Source organism: Protopterus annectens, chromosome 2.part0 (genome assembly GCF_019279795.1).
Source record: "Protopterus annectens isolate FY-2018-M chromosome 2.part0, PAN1.0, whole genome shotgun sequence".
Lineage (NCBI taxonomy): Eukaryota > Metazoa > Chordata > Ceratodontiformes > Protopteridae > Protopterus > Protopterus annectens.
In genome coordinates, this window is record NC_056728.1 from 1426981414 (window position 1) to 1427006946 (window position 25533).

The 25533-nt window shown below is 39.5% G+C and overlaps 1 protein-coding gene across 2 annotated transcripts in view; it reads left to right on the forward strand.

Annotated features, from left to right (window-relative positions):
- The window catches only part of FABP2 (fatty acid binding protein 2), a 286606-nt gene extending 269890 nt beyond the window's left edge, over positions 1-16716 (forward strand). Inside the window, exons 4-5 of one of the 2 annotated variants that reach the window (XM_044061651.1) lie at positions 8669-8737; positions 16365-16716. In XM_044061651.1, coding sequence (XP_043917586.1) covers positions 8669-8689 — 21 coding nt within the window. In that variant the 3' untranslated portion in view covers positions 8690-8737; positions 16365-16716. The remainder of the gene's footprint in view (positions 1-8668; positions 8738-16364) is intronic. The other variant, XM_044061650.1, reaches the window with a different exon arrangement.
- Positions 16717-25533: the final 8817 nt, after the last annotated feature.

The following is a 25533-nucleotide window of genomic DNA, read 5'->3' on the forward strand; positions in this document are numbered from 1 at the left end:
GCATAATGTCTAGTAAAAGAGAAAAAGTAGGTACTCCACGACTATCGAAGCAAACCAGTCCACTGAATAGGTAGAGAAATAAAACTTTTATTCAGTAAGCGCTTTCACGTCTCCAAGGACACTTCCTCAGACTTTAACTATTAAAACAGCTCACAGTAACTATTTAAATATCAATTTCATTAATCTGAGAGCCAATAAATCTCTACACATAGAAACACATGACAAAACTGTCAAAAGACCAAAGCTTAACATATTCAGTTGTTATACAAACAACCTAAAAAACATCAATAAAACACGTGGAAGGCTCTTAATAAACATCATAAAAAATATAGAAAATATGTATAAATATGTAATTTGTTTGTGAACATTATTTTAAAAAACATTTAATATAACCTATGATTTATTAAAGTTAAAATACATATATACATATGTATATATATATATATATATATATATATATATATATATATATATATATATATATATACATCTATGACATATACTTAATTGTCAAAAGAAGTGAACAAAAAGTGATGAAAGTTAAAATCAAAACTCTAATTCATCTAAAATCAAGGAGGTAACTCCTGAATCAAGGCAAAAAGGGCGGATGTCAACGTACTAGTGGACGGTCAAGTAGAAAGGGTTTCAAAGAAACCCTGTCATTGATACCATGTCCTTTATCTGCCTGTAATCTAATAATCCACCTGCCTTCTTACTTCTCTGTATAATTACTAACATTCCCCAGGGGACATGAGAGAAGAAACCAGGTTGAGTTTGAGTGGAATGACTACTGCTAATGCCTTTAATGCAGAGACTGTTCGTTTTAAACAACTTTTATCTATAGAAGGTAACCCGCTATTGAAACTATCCTATGCTGATTTAGCTAAAACAGCGATTACACATAAAGGTCAAAAGTTAGAAATTAATGCTTTACAAATAATGAGGAAATTAGAGGATACTCTGATAAAAATCAAAAATACACAATGGCAAAAAAGCACATGGAAGCTTGTCTTTCTTTTAAGATAGTTCCCAGGGGCCATCGTATTCTGAAGATGCCGACTTTTGGCTCCACATATCCTCATCTGCTTTCAGAGTGTCAGAAACTCAATTTAGAAACAAGTAATGGGTATATGAGACTTCTAATACAACAGTATAACACCATTTAAGATGAACTGAGTAATGAAGCTCAATTTTTGGAGCAGCGTTTAACTTCGTTGTTAACCCATACCCAGTTAGAAGAGTTTTTTGCAGATGTAGCGACCTCACTTTCATCTATTGATAACATACTGTTGCAAGCTAAAAAGAAGAAGATTGAAAGGGATTGCCTTGATTTCTCACGTGGGAATATTTTTTCTTGGCGGAGGGAATCCACCCGGCCAAGGGATGTTGTTACATCTGATATTCCACATACTACGTCAGAGTGCCTCACCTCTTCGGCCCCTACTATTTCCGGCAGTTTAAACTCACTTCCACCTGAGAGGATTGTTGTTTGCTGACAAGAAGAGGAATGTGCATTGTTAGATACTGTGTTGGTGATTCCATAGTCAGACACACTGACGTCCCACTCACCAGACTGAGTAAAGAGAAGGTCACAGTAAGCTGCCTGTCAGGCGCTAGAATCCGCCACATAACGCAAGCACTCAGGTCTCTCAACAGCAGGTACAAGTACGACTCAGTCATTGTCCACGCTGGTGTCAACGACCTGAGACGTACCTCCTTGGACTACATGAAAAGGGACATCGAGGAGCTCTCTGATTATGTAGCCCAGGCAGGTATGACCCTGACCTTGAGCAGTATCCTACCTTCACCTAGAATGATGCCACAATACAGTGATAAGATGATCAGCTTTAATAATTGGCTTAAATTCTGGTGTCATTCAAAGGGGATCCAATGTCTGTCTGCCTGGGATGACATGCTGGACAAGCCACGCTGCCGCAAGGGATGGCTTGCACCTGTCACCCTGGGCTTCCGGATATTGGCAAAGGCTCTTGCCACCCCATAGTGCCTTTTTAGGCAAGGCTCAAATTCTAAACCTACCACCCTAGAACACCAAAAGGAAAAAACTAAGGGTAATGCTGCTCAATGCCAGAAGTCTCAATCTCAAGATGCACGCTCGAGGCCCTTCTCAATATGGAGAACATCGATGTCTGTGCTGTGACAGAAACCTGGTTCAAGGCTCCTGAGAGCACCCCAGCACTAACAGGTTTCACCTCACATCATGCGTTCCGCCCCAAAATCCGGCCAACACCAAGAAAGGAGGGGTGTCCATATTCATAAAGGACACCCACACCTCAAGGTTGGTGGCAACGCATGATGCATCGGAGACCATCCAGGTGCAATTAACCATAGGCAAGACTGCTCTGCAATTTGTAGCATGTTACAGGCCACCCTCTCAAACTCAGGAACCTCACATGGCCTTCCTGAAAACATTGGAGGGATAAATGTATCTCCAAACACCATCATACTAGGTGACTTTAACTACCCTAATATAGACTGGGAACACTACTCAAGCCCGAACACTCTAACCCAAAGATTCCTGGAGTTCATAAACTCAAATGCCATGGAACAACTAGTCACCATCCCCACAAGAGGAGAAAACATACTTGATCTCATCATCACGAACATGGGATCAAAATGTTCAACACCGAAGTATACCCCTCACTGGTGAGATCAGATCATAAACTAATCTCGCTGGAGGTCCTCATCCCGCCCCACCTGAAACAAAAAGACCACAGTGAAAAACTTCTCAAAAGCCGATTTCACACTTCTAAAAACTAGTGTGGTCTCCTTTAAGGCCCCTGAGCCAGTGGTAAACATTACTCAAACCACTGAATCACTTACAAATGCCTTCTACCAGCACCTACAGGACTGCATGGATCAGGCAATCCCAAACAAAACTAAGACTCTCTGTACCAAAGGCAAGCGTCCAGTCTGGTGGACCCCAGCCATAAACAAGCTCTACAACAAAAGGAGGAAGCTACTACAAGATAGAGCAAAATCCTTGAAAGGTAAGACACCTTTGATCATTATAAGTAAAAAACTAAGAGCTCTCATAAAATCATCCAAGGCAAATTTTGAGAGAAAAATCGCCAAGGACTCTAAAGAGAATCATAAGGCCTTGTTTAGCTATGTTAGAAACCTAGGAGGAAACTCCCAGATATGCTCAGAATTAGTTCAAAATGATGTGAAAATTACTGAACCTACACACATTGCCAACATACTGGCTGACAGGTTCAGTGCAAACTTCTCCCCCCCCAAAAGGAGAGATATCTATTCCAGAGGATTGTAGCGCCCCAAACATCTCCAACGCCCAGGTGAGAACTGCCCTCACTAAGGCAAAAGACACAGCATCCATGGGACCGGATGGTGTCCCCGGCTGTGTGCTTCATGAACTCAATGAGGAATTAAACCCACAGTTAGGACAGCTGTTTAATCTTAGCCTCACCTCAGGATACGCACTCCAAGGAGTGGCGACGGCGACTGTGGTCCCACTTCATAAGGGCGGTGCCTCCACAGACCCTGGAAATTACCGCCCCATTAGCTTGACAAGCCTTATCTGCAAAGCCATGGAGAGGATCATAATGGAACTCATAAATAAAGACATAGGGAACTTGCAGACTTTGGATCCAACTCAGTTTGGCTTTGTCAAAGGCAGATCCTGCCTCTTAAACTTGGTTGACTTTTTCGAGACAGTCACCAAGGCCATTGATGAGGAAAGGCAGTCCATACAGCCTACCTCGACCTGGCAAAGGCCTTCACACAATACCCCACTCAGGTATCATCGAAAAACTCATCAGCTTGAATGTAAACCCATACATCACAAGATGGGTTGCAAACTGGCTAAGTGACAGAACCCACAGGGTCAGAGTTGCTGGAGCCATGTCAGACTCAAAGCCTGTCACAAGTGGTGTCCCACAGGGCTCAGTCCTGGGTCCACTCTTGTTCGGCATCTACTTTTCTGAAGTACAAGCAAACACAGGAGGGTTATGGCTGACAAAGTTTGCAGATGACTGCAAACTGGGCCATAGTCGAAAACACATCTGACACAGATATCCTCCAGAAGGGCCTCACAGAAATGGATAACTGGTGCCAGAGCCACGGCCTGAAGTTAAACGCCAAAAAATGCATAGTCATACCCTTTGGGAAAAACAAGGCTACCCCTAGCTACCATATAGGTGGCAATCCACTGAGCACAGAAAAGTCATCAGAGATCTGGGGACCCAGGTTGACAGTAGCCTTCGCTTGACACTCATGTTGCTAAAGTAGTTAGGAAAACCTTCTATATCACCCACCTGATCATGAAGGGATTCACATCTAGATCAAGGGAGGTCATCGTCCCCTGTACTCATCACTTATTAGACCTATGATTGAGTACAATGCCCCGCTCGAATGTATCTGACCAGACACCTGCTGCAGCTTGAAAGGCCCCAAAAGTACCTCACCAAAAGGATAAAGGGTCTCAAAAATATGTCTTATGCTGCCCGACTGAAAGAACTCCAGCTCTATTCAGTCTCATACCGCTTGCTCAGAGGTGACCTGTGCCTGACATATAAGGCCATGTCAAACCCAGATTTGATGAATATGCTTCACCTCAAAAATCTAGATCCCTCAGAACCACAAGGGCGGAGACTTAAACCTTGACACGGTTATAAATAGAACGTGCTGGAGGGACAGATTCATCACCCAGAGACTCCCTATGCTGTGGAACAAAATCCCGGTACATGTGAGGCAGAGCACCTCTCTGGTCTTGTTCAAGAGGAATCTTGACCAATGGATGGGAGATTGCAGATATACCCCAGGGATTACTTCAGCGTCACTGCTTGACAGAGGCACAGCAAAATGATAGGCATAGTTTTTATTCAAACTAAAGGGGTGGCGAAAGCCACATAACTATGGGCTAGGCTTATAAATGCCCTTGGGCAGATAGCCTAGTATAAACCTATGAACCTATGAACCTATAACAATGTTGGGATACCACCAGCAAGTTCTGAACCAGTTGTGCAGAAAAAGGTTTTCTTTCATTCGCCTGACACTTCGGATCAATCTAATAAAGACAATTTGAGCCTTCCTTTTCCGTTACCGTTTCATGTGCCCAAACAACAGACTTGGAGCCCACAGTACAAGGGCAAGAAACGCAAAACATCAAGCGAACAATTAGAGTTTCAGAGGAAGACACTGAAACCAGCACACAAAACCTGGTAATAAATTTATCTCAGTATGTGTTAACTTCCACGGAAGTGTCTGTTATTAATAAGGGCTTGTCTATCATTCCCTCACAGGGTGTGGATGTTAGTGATCTGATTGTAGATTTGAAATGTTTTACAAGGAATTTGGCTTTGAATTTACATTTTAATAATGACAAGGTTAGAGAAACTGGTGTATGTGAGTTTAGGAAACCTTCTACATTCACACCTAATTTACATCCGCTTATAGATAGCTTTGAAAAAGTTTGCATGAATGACTTTTTTAAGTTGTTTTCAAAAGGTGAAGAGAGGTTGAAACCTGAGTTTCATAATTTGAGTCAAGAGGAAAGATCAGCATTGAGAGACTTACAGCATAATGACACCATTATTATATGACCAGCTGACAAGGGGGGAGCGACAGTATTATTAGACAGTAGTTATTATAAACAAACTATGGACACAATGTTACTTGATATAAATACTTACACGATCCTACAGATGTCAGAGCTGAATACAATTATAAAGGATGTTCATGCAGAACTTTATGAGATGTTAGTGTGTGGTATAATAAGCAATGATCTCTACAAATACTTTTTGATAGAAAAAACATTGGTTCCAACTTTTAGGGGCCTCCCTAAAATACATAAGATTTTAGACAATCCACCCTTTAAACCTATAGTCTCAGGCAAAGGATGGCTGACTGAAAGCATATCAGTTTATCTGGAAAAACAACTGAGACCCATAGTAGACTCCACCATTTCAATACTAAGAGATACACAACAATTTTTAGAAACCTTGGCAACATGTAGTTTGAATAACGTTTTGGTAGATTCTGATTATATGGTCACATTAGATGTCAAATCCTTGTTCACGAGTATACCTAACAATATTGGGATTGATTTTTTTGAGATTATATTTACTTCACAAAGGTCTAACTAACAACCATGTTATAAGAATCACCATGTTGATAGATTTGGTATTGAATAATAATGTTTTAGTTTATGATGGAAGTTACTACTTACAAACCACAGGGGTGGCGACGGGCACTTTATGTGCCAACTCATATGCCAATTTGGTGATGGCATATTGGGAGTCCACCTATGTATTAGAACATGAATTGTACTCTACATAAAATACTACAAAAGATTTGTAGATGATCTTTTTCTGATCTGGGGGGGGGGGGGTGACTCGGATGTTTTAGATGAATTCATCCCTTACATCAACGGCACAACTACCTTCCTGACGCTGACAGATGAGAGATCCCAATATAAAATAGAGTTTCTAGATGTGTTACTCAAGAAAGAAGAAGGTTTGATTAACACAGAGATATATAGGAAACCGTGCAGGAGGAATGCTCTTCATCGTGATAGCATGCACCCCCCCCCCCCGCATATACATAGAAATATTGTTAAAAACCAAGCTATGCGTTGCTCCTGCTTGACAAGTGAGGATGCTGTGTTTAAAGGAGTTATGGAGAATATGCAGAAAGACTTGATAGAGAGAGGCTACCATGAGAAAGATCTCATAGCTTTACAAGAGGTGAAATGAGATGAGACAGGTAAACCATACATTAGAAGGAGTAGTGGCCCACAGACAATACATAATAAAAAGATTGGTCAAGGAAAAAGAGTAGTGATTCCATACACTAACAACAATAAGAGCATAACAGAGGTTATTAAGAAGAATTGGGGTATTTTGCAGCTAGATGATAAAATCAAGGCACTAGCAGGCCTCCACCCCAGCTTTTGCTATAAGAATACTAAATCACTGAAGAGCATGTTGTGCCATAAGAAGAATGGTCCCACAACTTTATTTTCTTCTAGAAAAGGTACTTTTTCTTGTCACAACTGCAATCAATGCGGTTTTGTGTTAAATAAAAACTACTTTGAACATCCAGACACATACATCAGATATGAATTCAATCATTACGCTGATTGTAAGACACGTAATGTGGTATATTTAGCTATATGCCAGAAATGTAGTAGTGTTTATATGGGCAAGATGAATAGAACACTTACGGAGAGAATAAGGGAGCATTTATACGCTATTAATAAAGAAAATTAGGTTAATGCGTTAGCCAAACAAGTTCTGTTACATGACACAACACACACCTTTAAGTTCTTGGTTTTGGAACTTATACATGTTATGAAGAGACTGGGGAATGTTAGTAACTATACAGAGAAGGAAGAAGGCAGGTGGATTATTAGATTACAGGCAGATAAAGGACATGGTCTCAATGACATGGTTTCTTTGAAACCCTTTCTACTTGACCGTCCACTAGTACGTTGACATCCATCCTTTTTGCCTTGATTCAGGGGTTACCTCTTGATTTTAGATGAATTAGAGTTTTGATGTTAACTTTCATCACTTTTTGTTCACTTCTTTTGACAATTAAGTATATGTCTTAGATGTGTGTGTATATATATATATATATATATATATATATATATATATATATATTTTTTTTTTTTTTTTTTATTTTTTTTTTAACTTTAATAAATCATAGGTTATATTAAATGTTTTTTAAAATAATGTTCACAAACAACATACATATTTATACATATTTTCTATATATTTTTTATGATGTTTATTAAGAGCCTTCCACGTGTTTTATTAATGTTTTTAGGTTGTTTATATAACAACTGAATATGTTAAGCTTTGGTCTTTTGACAGTTTTGTCATGTGTTTCTATGTGTAGAGATTTATTGGCTTTCAGCTTAATGAAATTGATATTTAAATAGTTACTGTGAGCTGTTTTAATAGTTGAAGTCTGAGGAAGCATCCGTGGAGACGTGAAAGCGCTTACTGAATAAAAGTTTTATTTCTCTACCTATTCAGTGGACTGGTTTGCTTCGATAGTCGTGGAGTACCTACTTTTTCTCTTTTACTAGACATTTTCTTTTGATTTGTAGGTACCTTACCCCTGGAGTGTCTCTGTTGGTCTTAAACTCTTGCATAATGGTAAACAATGTGTAAAACTCAAATGTTGCATAACCAGAAAGTGTGCACTCCCAGTAAGTGTGATACATGCAATTGGCAGGAAAACATAATTCTGCATTGGTCTTGATCTATGATAGGCATGGTAGGTGTTCCTGGAGAGGTTTTGAGATTCCGTGCTCAAAGATGCAATATCCAGGAGTCCAAAGTGTTTGTTAAACTCCTAGTGAATGGAACATGGGCCAAAGCTTTTGCAGAGGTACTATTGTGGTTCAGATTACAAAGCAGAGGCATGGAATAGTCTGGCCTGGGCTCTGACCAGTGCTACTAGTATCCCAAGCACTTGCAAACAATGTAAGCATTACTACAGAGACTTCAGGATAAGGAAAATGAATACCCTCGACCATTGGATTGAGGAATGTAGGACTGGGGGCACCCCACAGATGTACAAGTATCACTTACAGAGACTACTTGTAAGAATTAAAAGCTGGATATAGTCAGGATTGGTATGCTTAATGGTATTCTGTTCTGTTCTGTTTTTTCCTCAGCCATCACAGACCGAGAACTGAATGTACGAACCTATGCTGCTAGATTGGCACAAATGTGAAATGCATGTGGTATGTATGCATCCCAACAGTAGGGTTATTTTAGCATTAAAAGTTATGACGCATTTATTGGTTAATTATACAGCTGTATCAAACTGAGCATTCATTTCTCAAATGTAACAAGAAAGTATGCATGCATTACTCAGGAGGCCAAAACAACAGTTCAGTATTACAGAGTAGTTATAGATTGTGCCTTCAAAATCCACACTTCCCAAATATATAATGCTGTTAAGTTTTCTTCAATATTGTATTGTAACATCAGAGGTCTAAAGCAGTTTCACCACTGGCCTGCTGTAAACTGTAATCAGTATAACTGGAACATGCACATGTGCAATGTATGTATACATCAAGGACTACTTGCTGCAATCTGTAGTATACTATGCATCTGTTGGGAGCTGGGTAGTCTTAAAAGTAAACAAAATATTTGCTAGGAGTTGGTAGTCGTAAAAGCAGAGGGAACAGAATAGAGCAAATAATTGTATCAATACTTTGTATGTCACGTATGAAGTAACTAAGTTACTAATGTTCTCCCTTTTTTCTGTCACCCCAGCCCTATTCACTTCTTTTTTTTTTTTTTTTTTTTTCTCACAGCACAGCAGGGTAGCCCTGTCCTATGGGATCCTCCTGCATCGCCTCCATCTGCTACAGCACCACTGCCCAGCATGTCTGCTAAGTGACCTGGTAGTAATTATATCTGGTAAGTGGCCCTCTACTGCCCCTGTACTACCTGGACCCTCAGGTAGTTCTACCCCACAGGATAGGCCATTGGTGCCCTCCAGGAGCAGTGACAGAGGTGGTGAGTTATTACCCACTATGAACTGCCAGGGTTGGTGCGTGGGATTGTGCACCACACAGTTGGTGCATGCCTAAACTGGATGGAGACACTGCTCTCCATCATTATATTAAATAACACAAGGAGATGCATATGTCAGGCACTGCAGCTATCTGTGCAATGAGGTGACAGTGATGACAGTCCAGTGGGTGATGACTTGATTCTCATTGTCATGCAACTTGAAGTCCATGGGTTCGCGATGTCCCAACCCTCACCATAACCATGGTGTTCACCCACCTCTTGTATCCTTCATCATCCCTGTCTCTTGACTTGCTTGTCTTGGCTGTCTGCTATTGCTTCCTCGCTTGCCCAACATACCTCACCCAGACATTCCTACAGCCCTTTCCCAACATTCCTCTCTTAAAAAAAAAAATGGGCACCTATCCCACAAAAAAAAAAAAAAAAAAAGAAAATCATCCCATACATAGCTCTCCATTTCGCGCACTAGTCTTCATGACACACTTGATTTGGTCCAATTCCCTATACAACAGATTGTGTTGTGGTCACCCCATCTCTGCAGCTGACAGTCCAAATTCAGCTACATTTTTGCATATGTTTTCATGTTTTATTCTTGAAGGAATGGATAAGTATGGCTCTTTCCTACATCCTTCCTGCACATTCTTACCTTCCTTTCACTTTGTTTTTCCCCCTGGTTGCTCCCCACTTCACCAGTCTCCTGTCTTTCCCATTTACTTTCTTGAAAGAAGAGTGAAAGAAGGAAAGGAATGTGCAGAAAGGATGTAGGAAAGAACCATAGTTATCCATTTCTTTAAGAATAAAACATGAAAATATATACAAAAATTTAGCTGAATTTGGACTGTCACCTCTGGAGAGATGAGTGACAACACAATCTGTTGTATACGGAATTGGACTAAATTATGTGTCATGAAGATACGTGCAAAATGAACAGCTATGTATGGGGCAATTTTTTTCTTGTGGGACAAGTGCCCATTTTTTTTATGAGAGAGTTATGTTGGGGAAGCGCTGTAGAAATGTCTGGGTGAGGTAAGTAGGGCAGGTGAGGAAGCAATTTCAGAAAGACAAGACAAACAAGACAAGAGGCAGGGATGGTGAAAGACACAAGCTGTGAGTGAACATCATGGTTGGGGAGAGGGTTGGAAATTCAGGTCCCATGCACATTGAGGAGGCTGACAGTGAGACTCTAGTCCTCACCCAATGGACTGTCACCACTGTCACCTCACTGAGCACTGCTGCAATGCTCAACATCTGTGTCTCCTATGAGTGCTCTACACAAGGATGGAGAGCAGGCACTGCATCTGGCATACGCATGCACCCACAGTGCAGCCACAATCCTATGAACCATCCCTGGCAGTTCCTGTCGGGTGATAAACTCACCACTCTGCCACTGCTCCTGGAGAGAGTCACAGGCCTCTCCCCTGGGGCAGAACTACTTGAGGGGCTGGGTAGTGTAAGGACAGCAGATGGGGCACTACTAGGTTGTGTATCAGATGTGCTGGGCAGCAGTGCTTTTGCCAGTGGAGTGGGGGCACGTGGATCCCTTGTGACAGCCCCATCCCACTGTGCTGTGGGAAAAACAAAAAAAATAAATAAAAAATTTAAACAAAAAGAGAGAGAAAAATGGGTTTGGGTGAGAAAATAATGAGAGAACATTAGTAACTTCATATGTGAGTTACAAAGCATTGATACAGTTATTTGACTCTATTCTGTTACCTTTACTTTTAATGCTACAAACTCCTAAAAAGTTTTTTACTTACTTTTCAGACTACCCAGTTCATAAGAGAGGCACACTATAGTACAGACTGCACATATGCATGTTCCAATTATACTGATTACCGTTTATAGAAGGTCATTGCCCCACTGGTATAGAGTTATGAAGTTACATTCCAATAATGATGGAAACCTAACAGTTTTGTATATTTGGGAAGTGTGGTTTTTGAACCTTTTACAGTTTAAAGATGCATGCTCATTGTTATTTGCTTTGTGCTACAGACTAAAGCATGATAGTTTATTTTACAGTTGGGATATGCATGCTCAGTTTGATACAACTGTATTAAATACTAGCTAAGCAGCCCTTAACTTTTAATGCTACTAAATTACTAGACAAATTATTATTATTATTAAAATACTATTTAGATAGTACTATTATGATGCATGCATTCCACATGCTTCTCACATTCTTAACAAATGTATGGCATAAGATGTAACATTTGAGGCTTCCTGTGAAGCAACTGTGGAAAAGAACAGAGGAGAACAGAGCACCATTATGAATACCAGTCTTGACTATATTCAGCTTTTAACTCTAAAAATTACTCACTGAAATTGATACTTACACATCTGTGGGGTTTTCCCTGTATTAAATTCCTAATTCAATGGTCAAGGCTATCCTGCACCCTCATCCAGAGGTCATCACAGTGATGTCTGCATTGCTCACCAGTGAGTACTGGTTAAAGCCCTGCCAATACTATTCCAGGCTTCAGACGATTATTTTGAGCCTGAATAGTCCTGCTGTAGCAACCAGGGACCATGCTCCTTAACTAGGAGTCCAACAAAAACTTTGGACTCCTGGGTACACCACCTCTGTGCCTGAAAGCACACACCTTCACCTGCAACTCCTGGCATGCCTGCCATAGCTCAAGCTCGATGTATAGTGAGCATTTCCTGTGAATTGCATTTTATATCCTGATGTTTTTCCACCTATTGCACATCTTGTGCTTACTAAGAGTGCACACATTTTGGTTTTGCAACATTTGAAAATGTTACGCATTGCTTACAATCCAGCAAACACGGTGGGTGAGGCCGTGCACTGGTGGGCACTGTGTTTGTATGATGTTAACGATGTGCAACAGTGGCAAGCAATGCAATTTCAAGATTATTAGATATACAGGCAGTTGTGTAAATGTGCTAGTCAAATGAACTATGTGTATGGTTCTCGTAAGAAGGTTGAGAAAACAGTTCTGTATGTTGTAACAGTAAAACCATTGGTCTGATGAAGCACACAGTGAAAGTGTTTACCGTGTTTCTGCTACAATAAACGTTTTATTGTTTATGAACTTCGAGTGGTCCATGGTTGTTTCACTGCCATAGTCGTTGTTGGCATATAAACTAAACATAATGTTTTATTTTTAAAACCTAGTTCTTTAACAAATGATTACGCATTTACTTTGAGAAAATTCAAACCATGCTCTTTGGTATCTCTACACAGCCAAACTTCTATCAATTCCCATGCACAACAGTGTCTGCTTCTTCTGGTCTTATCAATGAATAGGTTCCCTGTTTCAAGTACCTTAGTATCTGGATGGACCCATCACTCCCTTTTACTCTTTGTCCTCAAGTTAATCAGTGAAATGGAGCATACACTAAAATCATTAATGTTCAAGATGTCCTTGGAAAAGAAGGGAGATCCTATTTGGCAAGTGAATTGTCCTTCAATCTCTGCCATCTGGACTTCTAGTTACAACGTCTTCCTCTTTCTTTCAATACAAGTTGGCATCAACTAGAAGAAAGTGAAAGGAAACTATCACTTCTGCTCCCTTGGAAAGGCTTTATTTTTTATACATGTCCTCCAAGTCAAACAGCTAACTGCTACTCATCTTCTAAGTTGTTAAATATGAAGCACTGTCCATCCCCATTAAAGTTACTTCATCTTAAAACCTTCTCAAGATTTTGACACTGCTCACCTGTAACCTGTCATACTTTAAACACTCCCTGAACGTCCCTTCCAAGCACAAGGCATTCATTCTCCATACTTAGTTCCGGAATCTGAAAGAACATTCCTGTCTACATGTATACATATGCAGCCCATGTCATATGCTTCCTTTTCAAGCCTACCTTCCCTTTATTATATTATAAATGACTACATTAATCAAGAATCATTTAAATGTAAAGGATTTTGATCAGGTTCCAATCATAAAGTCCATATTATGTGTAGGAGACATGGATGCTGAGGTGAATCTTGGCATCCATATTGAGAACACATAATATTATGTTACAATCAGAGATCCTATCATAATTTCTGGTAGTCAATGTATTTATCTACTCCATGTACTTCTATGTTCAGAAATTTAAAACAATTAAAACAATGTAATGTGTTGTGCCAGCTTTGAAAGCTGGTAAAGCAGTGGAGAAGTGGTTTATGTCATTGCATATTCCCTGTGTAAGGGAAGGAGTTTGAGTCAAAGTGGAAGCCATTATGTAGTCAACAGCAGGCAAAAATGGAGTTGATATGAAGCTGATTTATGTCCTGCTGCTGTTTACTGACTGGTGCTGTTAATTTTTATTGTCAGACACGATCTTAACAGTGCATAGGGGTGCTTATCAATTTTTCTAAGCATTGTTAAGGTGAGATCTCGTACTAGAGTAGCACTGAACCAGGAATACATTTAGTTTTGGAAAGTAATCACAGTGTTCCATGCACTTCATTACAATTCAGGAAGATCTCTGTTGTTAGTGTTATTACTAAACATGTTTGTCCACAAGATGGTGACTGAGACTGTATTTGAATCTTTACTATATTCGTTATTTTTCCTTTATTAATGTTACCACTGTAATTGACTAATTTTTTTCACGTTTTCTACTGTAACTGTTCATGACTTAGAAAGCCATTTAGTCAAGCTTACCCAGCTGTAAATAAATAAATAGATGCACATAAATGATCTGCTAGTGTGGCACAATTGTGCAGCAGATAGTGATATCACCTAACAGCAAGAGTTCCTCAGTTCAGTTCTCAGCTGGGGTACCTTCTGTGCCAAGTCTGCATGTCCTCACTGTGTTTGTGTGAGTTTTCTCCAGGTGCTCCATTTTCCTCCCACATTCCAAAGACATTGCAGTCGGTTGGATTGGATACTCTAAACTGGCCATAGGTGTGAGCATGTGTATGAGTGTGTGGTTTGAAAGAACTACCATGGCAGGGATAGCCATCTAGTGGTGTAAACCTTGGCTCTAGATAATTGTTACTTTTGAAGTCACACCCCAACTTCATGTGCAAAATTGGGAAAAAAGAAGTTGTGGATGGATGGATGGATGGATGAATGGACATGATCTGCTCCGATGTACTGTTTCTTCATAAATAATGCTCTCTGACTGCAATAATATTTCAGTAGTCAAATTCTGACATCTGCAGGATGTCTTCTTATTAGTCTGATTCATAACACCATGATGATGTTGTTGACTTAGACATAAGAAAAGATCAAACAGAGAGAGTAATGAATAATGTGACTATATTGGGATGATCTGCTCCCATTTTTTTATTCCTAAATCAAAGTCAGAACTAATACTGCATTTGTTGTGACGTATATCCCTAACAATTATTTAACTAAGTTGGTAAGGCACAGCAATCTAGAAAGGGAAGCAGAATGTGTTTCTTGGCCTCTGCAAGCTTTATGTCATTAGCATTGGGGTGGTTTGGAGTTTACTACTTCTGCACCAGGACTAATACTGGAACAAGCAAGGTATCACTCACTGGCACAAGAATTGTACAACTTCTACAAGCTACCATAACAGAAATTTAACTTTCAATTGGAGAAATTTGGCGATCCTAATTTTGTGATTAGTTTGTCTAGATACTGGAGTTTAACCAGCTCAATTTTCTTTATGCAGTTTGTAAGGCATGTGAATCACAATTTCTTTTAAAGTGTTCTAAGCTGGAAAATTTAGCAAAAAATGTCTAGAAAGGCATATAGGAAGGAAATTGGGAACAGCCATTTATTCATTGTGACGTTGGTTTTTGTCATACATTTGAAAAGTTGTGCATAATTGCACTTGAGCTTACAAAACCATGCAAATTTTTGTAATTGGAAATGTTTTATTTCAGGTGTAAGAGTATTAGGCAAGTGTATGCAAATTAGGCTGCTACTCAGCAAGTTTTATACAGACTACTCACTGAAATGACTTCCTTAAGTCTGTGACTTAAACAGAACATGCTGGAGAGGCAGCTATGTATACCAGAGACTGTCCCTCCTATGGAACAGACTTCTCATCCAAGCTGAGTTTGTATATTACCCAATTTAAGTGCAACCTAGATCAGTGGATGGGGAATAAGAAATTTACATCAGGCCTGGCACCCATGTCCCTTATGGACAGAGGTAGCTTAAAAATTCCTGGCCCTCAATGTCCCACTTGGATACAGGACATCATTATTCTTTTGTGAAAACTTGGCTAGGATTAGAATGCCCCCCTGGGTCATTAGACTAGTAACAGTCTATGAATCTATGAATCTTTGAATCTATGAAGTTGATACACTCATGCAAGCACTACTTCAGGACAAAGATCAAAGCTGTGGTCAAGTATCAGATTTCCTGTTTTGCTCATGAAAGTAATGTATATAAGACTGAACAACTGCTTCATTTGATGAAAATGTGTAGGTACAGAGCAGTGCTTTGAAGCTGTTTCTAAGCAGTGTTATTGTGTGCACTGTTGAAGCAATATGTTACTGTGTACATAATTTCAACTAAAAAATGGAAATTTCATCGCACCTTCTAAAATCAGGCTTTATTCTACAGCTACATATCAGCTTTTTCTTTTTTTCCTGGAAAAGTTATTAAGGTAGAGGGTTGCTTTTGTTCTTCATAGACTTCATGTTTTGTGTTTTCAGACAATGAGGTTTGTTTAATGGGATTTTTCTTTTGTCTTTTTCAACAACATCATCTGCATACAAGTCACTGGTGTTATGAGCCACATCTTTCACAAGATGTCTAGTATTATTCAGCTTTGACTTAACAAATATATTTACTTTAAATATTGTTTTGAGCTATAAACTGGAAGAAAAGCATTGGATTCTGGTATGCTTATGAAATTTGTTCTTTTTCTAATGTTGTGCTTTTTTTTCAGAGTTATTGCTATGAAGGCATTGAAGCAAAGAGATATTTCAACAAAAAGGATTGAAATTAAACATCTTCTGTTCAGCTGCACCAATTTAAGATTTCAATAAAAGCAACAAGATAGTCATATAATTTACATGCTTTAAATCAGCAATATTTTCTTTCTGATCCTATAAATAATCATATCCCTCAGCAGAGACCAGGACATATGGCTATTTATGTGGAAATTTGTCAGCTGACAACTTATTTTTCATGACTGAGTGTGAAGCACAATAAATATATTGTTTTACAATGATGGCTTGCATGTTTTTGCCTTTTTTATGATTACATTGTAATGCACAATAAATATGGTCCTTTACAAATGGTGGTATGCATACGTGTTTTTTCTTCATAAAAGCGTAACAGCAGGTCCAGTGTACACTATCTTGCACATATTCAATTTGAGATCTCATTATTATGAAAGCATGGCAAATGAAAATAATAGAAAATAAACCACCTTATGGTTAAAATATTTTATTGTACCATAACTTATCCTATTCGAGGGCTTCAGCAAAAATTCCTTCTACTGACTCAAAACATTGCACAGAAATACCAATTTAAATAACACAATCAATTCAAACAATTGAAAACAATTACAAAAGAATAATAATGCAGTAAACTCTCAGGTAACCAGCACCCTTGGGGATTGGTAGATGGCAGATAAGTGTAGCTTCTGGTTGTGTGAGAGTTCTGGTTGTTGAGTTTCAGTTAACTGAGAGTTTACTGTAAGTAATTAGAAACTTCCAATTATTTTCAATTCAGTTCATTATTAGGGCCCTTAGGATTCAAAGTCTGATACTTTAAAATCAGGTTAGCTTCCTTTTTGATAAAATATCATGAAAAGTTATATTATCTCTATCATTAAAAACATCTTGTTATTAAACACAAATTTTTAAAACACTAACAATACTGTTATTAACTTTTTCCATACGATCAGCAAATTAAATTGTATAATTGTACACATAGTCTTCAATAGGCTTTTGAATTCTGTGTTGATATTTTCTTTTATTGTTGCCAATATCAGCCAGACCAAAAGCCAATATATTGCTGGAGGGATAGATTCCCTTCGCAGAGACTTCCCTTACTATGGAACAGGGTCCCGATCTACATAAGACAGAGCCCCTCACTATCACTCTTCAAGAGGAACCTTGATGAGTGGATGGGTAACAGAAAGTTCACACCGGGGATCAGACCAACAGCACTACTAGATAGGGGCCAAGGGTACTAGCTGCTAGTACAAGGGTCTAGGGAACTACAAAGGGGCGGTGAATACCGCACAACGTGGCTGGGCTAATATATGCCTTCTGGCAGATAGCCCAGTACCAACCTATGAAACTATATAAACCACAGCAACTGCATTCTAAGAAAGAACTCTTTATAAGTAAACCTAATTCCATGAATAAAGTCAATCTTGTTGATCACAAATGTACAGATGTTATAATTCCCACAGGTTCTCTTTGGGGTGGCATATTATTTACTCCCAGTTTATTTAATTTAAAAATAGCTATGGACTACTGGATCTCCTATATTTATGCTGCTCTTGTACAGAGAACAAAGTGGTGTAATATTACAAAAAAGAAGATTTTTACTCAAAATGTTCCAGTGTGTGCAACCAAAGACACAATAGTTTCAGATAGTACTGTGTATTCTGTAAAAGTACAAATACGTTTATTCTTAGTATGAGATTTGTAAGAACTTAACTTCTTCTCAGGCTCCTCAAGACCAAACGTTAATAAAGGCCGTCTGCTGCAAAAGCATGCATTAAAACAGGCCTCAATAGTTAACTCCTTGGGTATGTTTTCACAAGAAGAAATTAAAAAAGTGAGCAAAACTCCTGGTACTGGAATGTAGAAGTCCAATAATGAAGAAAAACAACCAGGTTGCACTAGATGCATACTCTATTGTTAAAACCACAGGTAAGTGCTTTTATCAGTGAGACATCATCAGATCTGTAAGCAAAGATAGTACAACTTGAAAACAGTGTCAATAAAAATCTTAGGAAGGTAACACATACCCAAGAAGTAAGCCAATGAAATTACTTAAAATTAAAAAGAAACAATTCGGCCAGTGCCACAAAAACAAAAGTGAAACTGTGATTAGCATTTACAAGCAGGAAGACTTATACCATCTACCAATAATGAACAAATAATACTTCAGAGATTTGAAACAATAAAATTACTTGAAACAGGGAAAACAACCAATGCTATGCCAGGAAGAACAAGACAATGATTGGCAGTAAACACCCAGGGAAGTACATTTCCCTTCATACATTAAAACTATTTTAAATACATTGAAAAAGAAATACCAAATATTATAATCTAGCAGCTCTAAGTTTTAATTCACTGGAAATGGATTTGACATCATTGAAACCAGGAAAAATAGTAGTGTCCATTTGCAGTTGCTAAAGCATTTGCCAATGTGGTGCCAAGCATCACAACCTTTTCCTCAAAGGGTTACGTTCATAGCCTCAGCCAGACCCAATTTTGAACAGACTATACTGGATTTAAAACCTTTCACCAGAAAACTTAATATCCAAGTTCTGTTTGGTGATGCCTTGTGTACTGAGCCCTTTGGTAACAATTGTAAAAGGTAGACTGTTGCAAATTGAAGGTCATGCTGCTTATCACTATGAGCCTTAACCTGAAAATGCACTCACTGGAGACTGTCCTTGCACTGGAAGATGCCAAAATCTGTGCAGTCACAGAAACTTGGTTCAATGGATGACCACTGCACAACTCCCATAGTAAGTTCTTTCCTGGTGAGATCAGATCATTGGTCTATCCCCCCCCAGCCCCCCAGCCATAACCAGGCTAAAAAACTTCTCAAAAGCTGACTACAACCTCCTAAGGGAGGGTATCACTAGCTTCACACTACCACTCTCTCAGAGAATGCAGACAACTATGCTGAACAGTATGCAAATGCAGCATACAAGCACCTGTACAACTGCATGAACTCAGCCATACCCAAAAGAACTAAAACCTGCTCCTCAAGGAAACACACACCTATCTGGTGGACATCCTCTATCAACAGGCAAACTGTTGCCCAAGGATAAAAAGGCACAGATTCCCAATTGGAAAAACTCCCTCCCTAGCATCAACAAGCAAATTAGATCACTAGTGAAAACCTCCAAAGCCAATTATGAATCAAAACTAGCCTCCAAAACAAAGGGAAACCACAAAGCCTTCTTCAATTATGTCAGGAACCTCCATGGCAAAGCCAGGGTTTGTTCTGAATTAGTACTTAAGGGTACCACTTACACTAATCCTGTTGAGTTAGACAACCTGCTAGCAGATAGGTTCTGTGCAGACTTCACCCCCCCCGTCCCCCCAAAGGCCCACTCAACATCCCCGATATCTCCATAGATCAAATGTTAAAGGCCTTGTCCAATGCAAAGAGCACAGCTTCTATGGGACCTGATAGTATCCTAGACTGTATACTGCACCATCTCCAGCAAGAAAGAGTTTTAACATTGAGCACCCTATTCAACCACAGCTTAAGTATAGGCTTCATTCCAGCAGAGTAGAGAACTGCCATTGTCATCCTCTTGCACAAAGGTGGTGCCATTACTGACCCTGGAAACTACCACCCCATTAGCTTGACAAGTCTGATCTGTAAAGCTGTGGAGCATATAATTATGGATCTCATAAACAAGGACATAGGGAATCTCCAAGCACTTCACCCCACCTAGTTTGGATTCGTCAAGGGCAGATCTTGCTCATTGAACCTGGTTGACTTCTTTGAAACTATCACCAAGGCTCTGTATGAAGGAAAGTCAGTACATACAGCTTACCTTGACTTGGCCAAAGCCTTTGACACAATCTCTTACTCAGGCATCATTGAAAAGCTAAAACAACTTGGCATAAATCCGTATCTCATCAGGTGGGTGGCCAACTGGCTCACCGATAGGACTCACAAGGTCAAAATAAGTGCCTCTACCTCCGACAGCAGACCTGTCATTAGTGGTGTTCCCCAGGGATCTGTCCAGGGACCCCTACTGTTTGGCAGCTACTTCTCAGAGGTCCAGGCAAAGACAAAATGCCTGTGGCTGACCAAGTTTGCAGATGAATGTAACTTGGGTGGTGTCACTGACTTCACAGATGATGTTAACATACTACAAGAGGGTCTCACAGCAACAAATGACTGGTGCCAAAGTCATGGCCTTAAGTTAAATGCAAAAAAATGTATTATCATACCATTCGGCAAAAACATGGCCCCTACTGATTACCACATCAACAGCAACCCCCTAAGCACACAACCTGTGGTGAGACCTGGGTACACAAGTTGACAACAATCTCATATTTGACCATCTTGTAGTGGCAGTGGTCAGAAAAGTCTTTTACTTGGTTCGTTTCATGTGTTTATATTACCCTATCAAACGATATAAATAGTGAGCGCTATTTAATCATACCTAAAATATCTAAACCACAAAATATTGTACACACGGAACAGCAAATTTTTTCCCAGGGAAAACATTTTCTGTTCCAAAACACATACACACAACACAACCACACTAAAATAAATAAACCACACAATTACACTTAACAAAACCATAATTCTAACCCTACACTACTATCTATCCACTCACCTTAACCCAACCCTAACCCTAAATCCCCTAACAACCGCACAATCACCTTACCCGCTCCCTAACCCTAAAGTCCCTAACTACTGCACATAAACCTTACCCGCTCCCTAACCCTAAAGCCCCTAACTACCGCACACTCACCCTACCCACTCCCTAACCCTAAAGTCCCTAACTATCGCACACTCACCTTACTCGCTCCCTAACCCTAATGTCCTTAACTATCGCACACTCACCTCACCCCGATCCGTTCCCACACTTACCTTAACCCGGTCCGTAACCTCTGTTCGCATACTTACCTTAACCCGGTCCATAACCTTCCCGCCACAGTAAAGTAAAGAGTGAAGCCATGGAACAGACAAGCAAAATCTTACCCTAGGTAAGATTTCGAAGTTCCGTGGCTTCGCTATTTTCAGTTTTCAACAAAAACAGACCGATAAAACTTTGATGCTATAATATAAACCCCATCTCATAAGTAAAGGGATTGCATCCAGATAAAAAGCGGTTATTACTTATCTGTACTCCTCCCTCATTAGGATAATAATTGAGTACAATGTCCCATTTGGTATGTACCTCTCCAAACATCTGCACCAACTGGAAAGGCCACAGAAATGCCTCAGAAAGAGAATCCATGGCCTCCAACATCTGTCCTATGCAGACAGGCTCAAATCACTATCACTCTACTCGGTATCATACAGATGCTCAGAGGTGATCTGTGTCTCACCTACAAAGCAATCTCGGACCTTGCCCTACTATTGATGCTCCATATCCATAAGTCTAACTCCTCATGTATTACCCACCTGAAAGGCCTAAATCTAATATGCGGCATCAACAAAACTTGCTGGAGAGACAGATTTTTCTCCCACAGGCTGCCCCATCTCTAGAATAGACTTCCCATACACATAAAACAAAGTACCTCACTGAGCCTCTTCAAGCGCAACCTTGGTGAATGGAAGGGAAATCACAAATTTGTCCCAGGGGTTCCACCTGTATCCCTCACTGACAGGGCTGATAGATGCTGACTGAGATTTCTTTATTGGGATAAACTCTTGGCTAGGCTTGTAAAGGCCTCAGGGCCATTAGCCTAGTAACCTCCTATGATCCTATGAAACCTCCCTCTACATCCTGTTGTGAATGTATATGAGAAGTACTGTGAGCATGACATTAGTAATTTAATTAACAACAAATGATCACACAAGTTTCATAATTTAACTAAGGATGAAGGAGAAATCCTACACAATATGACATATAATAAAAATATCAGGTGCATGAAACCTGACAAAGGAGAACGGTTAGTCATTATGGACTACATTGGCTATGTCAGCCTTATGCACAACCTACTCAGTGATAAATCTACATATTGCATTGTGTCTATGAACAAGATCAGTATTGCTTATAAAGCAATTAAGATGCATTTGGATGAACTATTGTTGTTTGACAACATTTCCTCGGGGCTCTTTGATTTTCTAAAAGTACACATCCTTGTTATTCCTAACATTTTGGGGATACCGAAGATCCATTCCAACATCTCATACCCTCCACTATGACCAACTGTGGCCATTAGTGGCTCTATCACAGAACCTATTTCTAAATTTATTGATTGGAAACTCAAGACACTTTTCAACAACTTTCCACACATTATTCAAGTCTCCTGGGAGATTACTATATGTTGGCAACCTGTGACATTAAAAATGTATTCACAGCTATTCCTCATTATGAAAGTTCTAGTTGGTTTGCAGAGGTTGTGTCAAAATATGGTCTTCTGTCTACCACTGATGTAACCCTAGTAACTGAATTCATGGATCTTATATTGGGCAACAATTTCATCCTCTTTAAAGGGGAATATTACAAACAGTTTCAAGGTGTTGTCATGGGAGCTGCCTGTACCCTCGTTTTTTCCAGTGCTGTTCTCCTTCAGTGGGAAACAGAAGCGGTCTTCAGACCTCCATTATTTGATCACTCTGTTGGGTATTTTCATTACCTGGATGATATCTTTATTATTTGGTCAGGCAGCAAACAGCAACTTGTTGAGTTAATTGACCAATTGGAACTGACCTCTCAATTTTTGAATTTCACTTACAAAGTCAGTGTGGATTGTATTAATTTTCTTGATATCAAAATCAAGAAACATCCAGGTCGGGTACTTTATGCTTCTATCTACAGGAAGCCCACATTTTGTAATACTTTTCTGACTTTACTAGTTGCCATGCCTTACATCAGAAGAAAGGGGTGGTGAAGAGTCAGGTCATCAGAATCTCTTATTTGACCTCTGATGATCAGTGTTGCATTGAGCAGTTTGACAAGTTAAGGGTCCATGTTCTTAGACTGCGGATAGCCATCTCAACTTATTGATGGATGTTTTTGTGGAGGTCCTAAATGAAAGAAACATTAAATATGGACCTATTATTAAAAAGGTTTACTGACTTTTTGTCCAGGTATCATTCAGGAGACTAGCATTTGGAAACCTGATTATTCCAAAAATATGATTCTACATTATTCGCTTGATGCCCATGACATCTGTAGAATCTTAATCAAAAACTGGAAAATCTTACAATGTGATAAGGATCTCAAAGTGTTGTTTAATCCCCCCCACACCTTTACTTTTAAAAACAGACTACGCATTAAGAACATTCTTGAGAAACCTGTAAAACCATTGTTAAACTACTCTCATTTGACATCCATGTCTGGGCATTGTACGCAATGTTCCTTTACTGACACAGATCTGGGGGTGAATTATTTGACAAAATACAAAAATGGATATGTCGGGGTAGATTTAACTGCTTTTGGAATAAAGTGGTTTACTTGGCAAGGTACTGTTCTTGCTCAGCGTTTTACATTGGAAAAGCTATCGATGCTCTGAACAAGCACATTTATCAGCACATTTACAGCATCTTCAGAAGAGACAACTAAAGTACCTTTGCAAGGCATGCCCAATCATGCATGGGTTTTACCAAATTTAAGTTTACTGTGCTTGATTAAATAACTACATCACCTTATAATGGAGATTGGCAAAATCATCTGCTACACTGGGAAATGCTTTGGCAACTGTGGATGGATACTACTATTTTCCCTGATTTAAATGATGATATCTTCCAATGAACTAAAACTTAGAGCTGCTAGACTATAGCATTTGGTTGTTGTTGTTGTTGTGTCTTTCGGCTTTTCCCGGTTAGGGGTCGCCACAGCGGAACTCCGGTCTGCTAATGATTGGTAGTTGATTTTTACATGCCGAGTTACCAGCCCTGACGCACAACCTTCAACGAAGGTACGCCCATTTGCGCATGTCTTCACGCAGAAGATGCCTAGCTGAGAATCGAACAGGACAGCATCTTATTGTGAGGCAGCAACGCTACCGCAGCACCACCACTGCAGTACAGACTATAGCATTTGGTATTTTTTTTATGTATTTATAACATTTTTTAATGCATGGTGGTCAATGTACTTCAGTGGCTGTTTGATGCCAATCATTGTCTTATTCTTCCTGGCATAGCATTGGTCGTTTCTTTGTTTTTAGTAATTTTATAGGTTCAAGTTTCTGAAGTATTATTTGTTCACTGTTGGTAGATGGTAAAACTCTTCCTACTTGTAATTGCCAGTCACCGTTTTGCCTTTGCTTTTATTGCACTGGTCAATTTTTCTTTTTAAGCAATTTCATTGGCTTACTTCTTGGGGGCGTATTACCTTCTTAAGGTTTTTATTAGCACTGTTTTCAAGTGGTACTATCTTTGTTTATGGTTCTGATGATATCTCATTGACGAAAGCACTTAACCATGTTTTAAATAATAATGTGTGTCTGCGTCTAGTGCATCCCAGTCGTTTTTCTTCATTCTTCACAAGAAGAATGTCACAATAGACTGCTTTCTGCTGCAAGATCTTCTTACACACAAAGATCATTTGAATGGTATTTTCACTTTTGAATTCTATTACTTTGAAATGAGAAACAGCCATCACCTTAAGACACGTACTCTCCTTGCAGCTTTTTTTGCTGTTTTTTCTAAGCTGTCGCTGACTCCAAGCTCCCAATCAACCTTACTATTCTTCTTCCTTGATCGCTCACACATTGTGCCACTGTAATTCTACTCCCTGAGGAGAAGGCCTTCCTTCCTGGAGGTAAATAACAGCTACATGATGGCTTGCAATTGGTATACACCAGAAGTGGAATGGGCTGAATATGTAGTTGACATGCTGATATACTGTGAAGGTATGGTGTTCAACATGCAACATTGTTCTGAGGAAACCACTCCCACCTACACAGGGATATGCCACTTTTTGTACATCCACTACACATTCTAGCTGCCTGCTGTGTTGGCAGTTCTGGTCTTACAACTGAAGGCTTTATGACCTTAGGTGCACCTCCATCATGTTCTCATACCCTTCCCCCAAGAGAGAGATGAGCAGGCACTGACTCATCATTCCTCTTTCCCAAATTATGGGCTTCTCCAGTACCTAAACCAGTAAATGAACCTGGCGCTTAAAGAACACAGACAGGCTTTCACCCATCTGGGTCATGGGAACAATGCCCTTGCAGTATTTTGGGATTCTACATTGTGAGCAGTTGTTG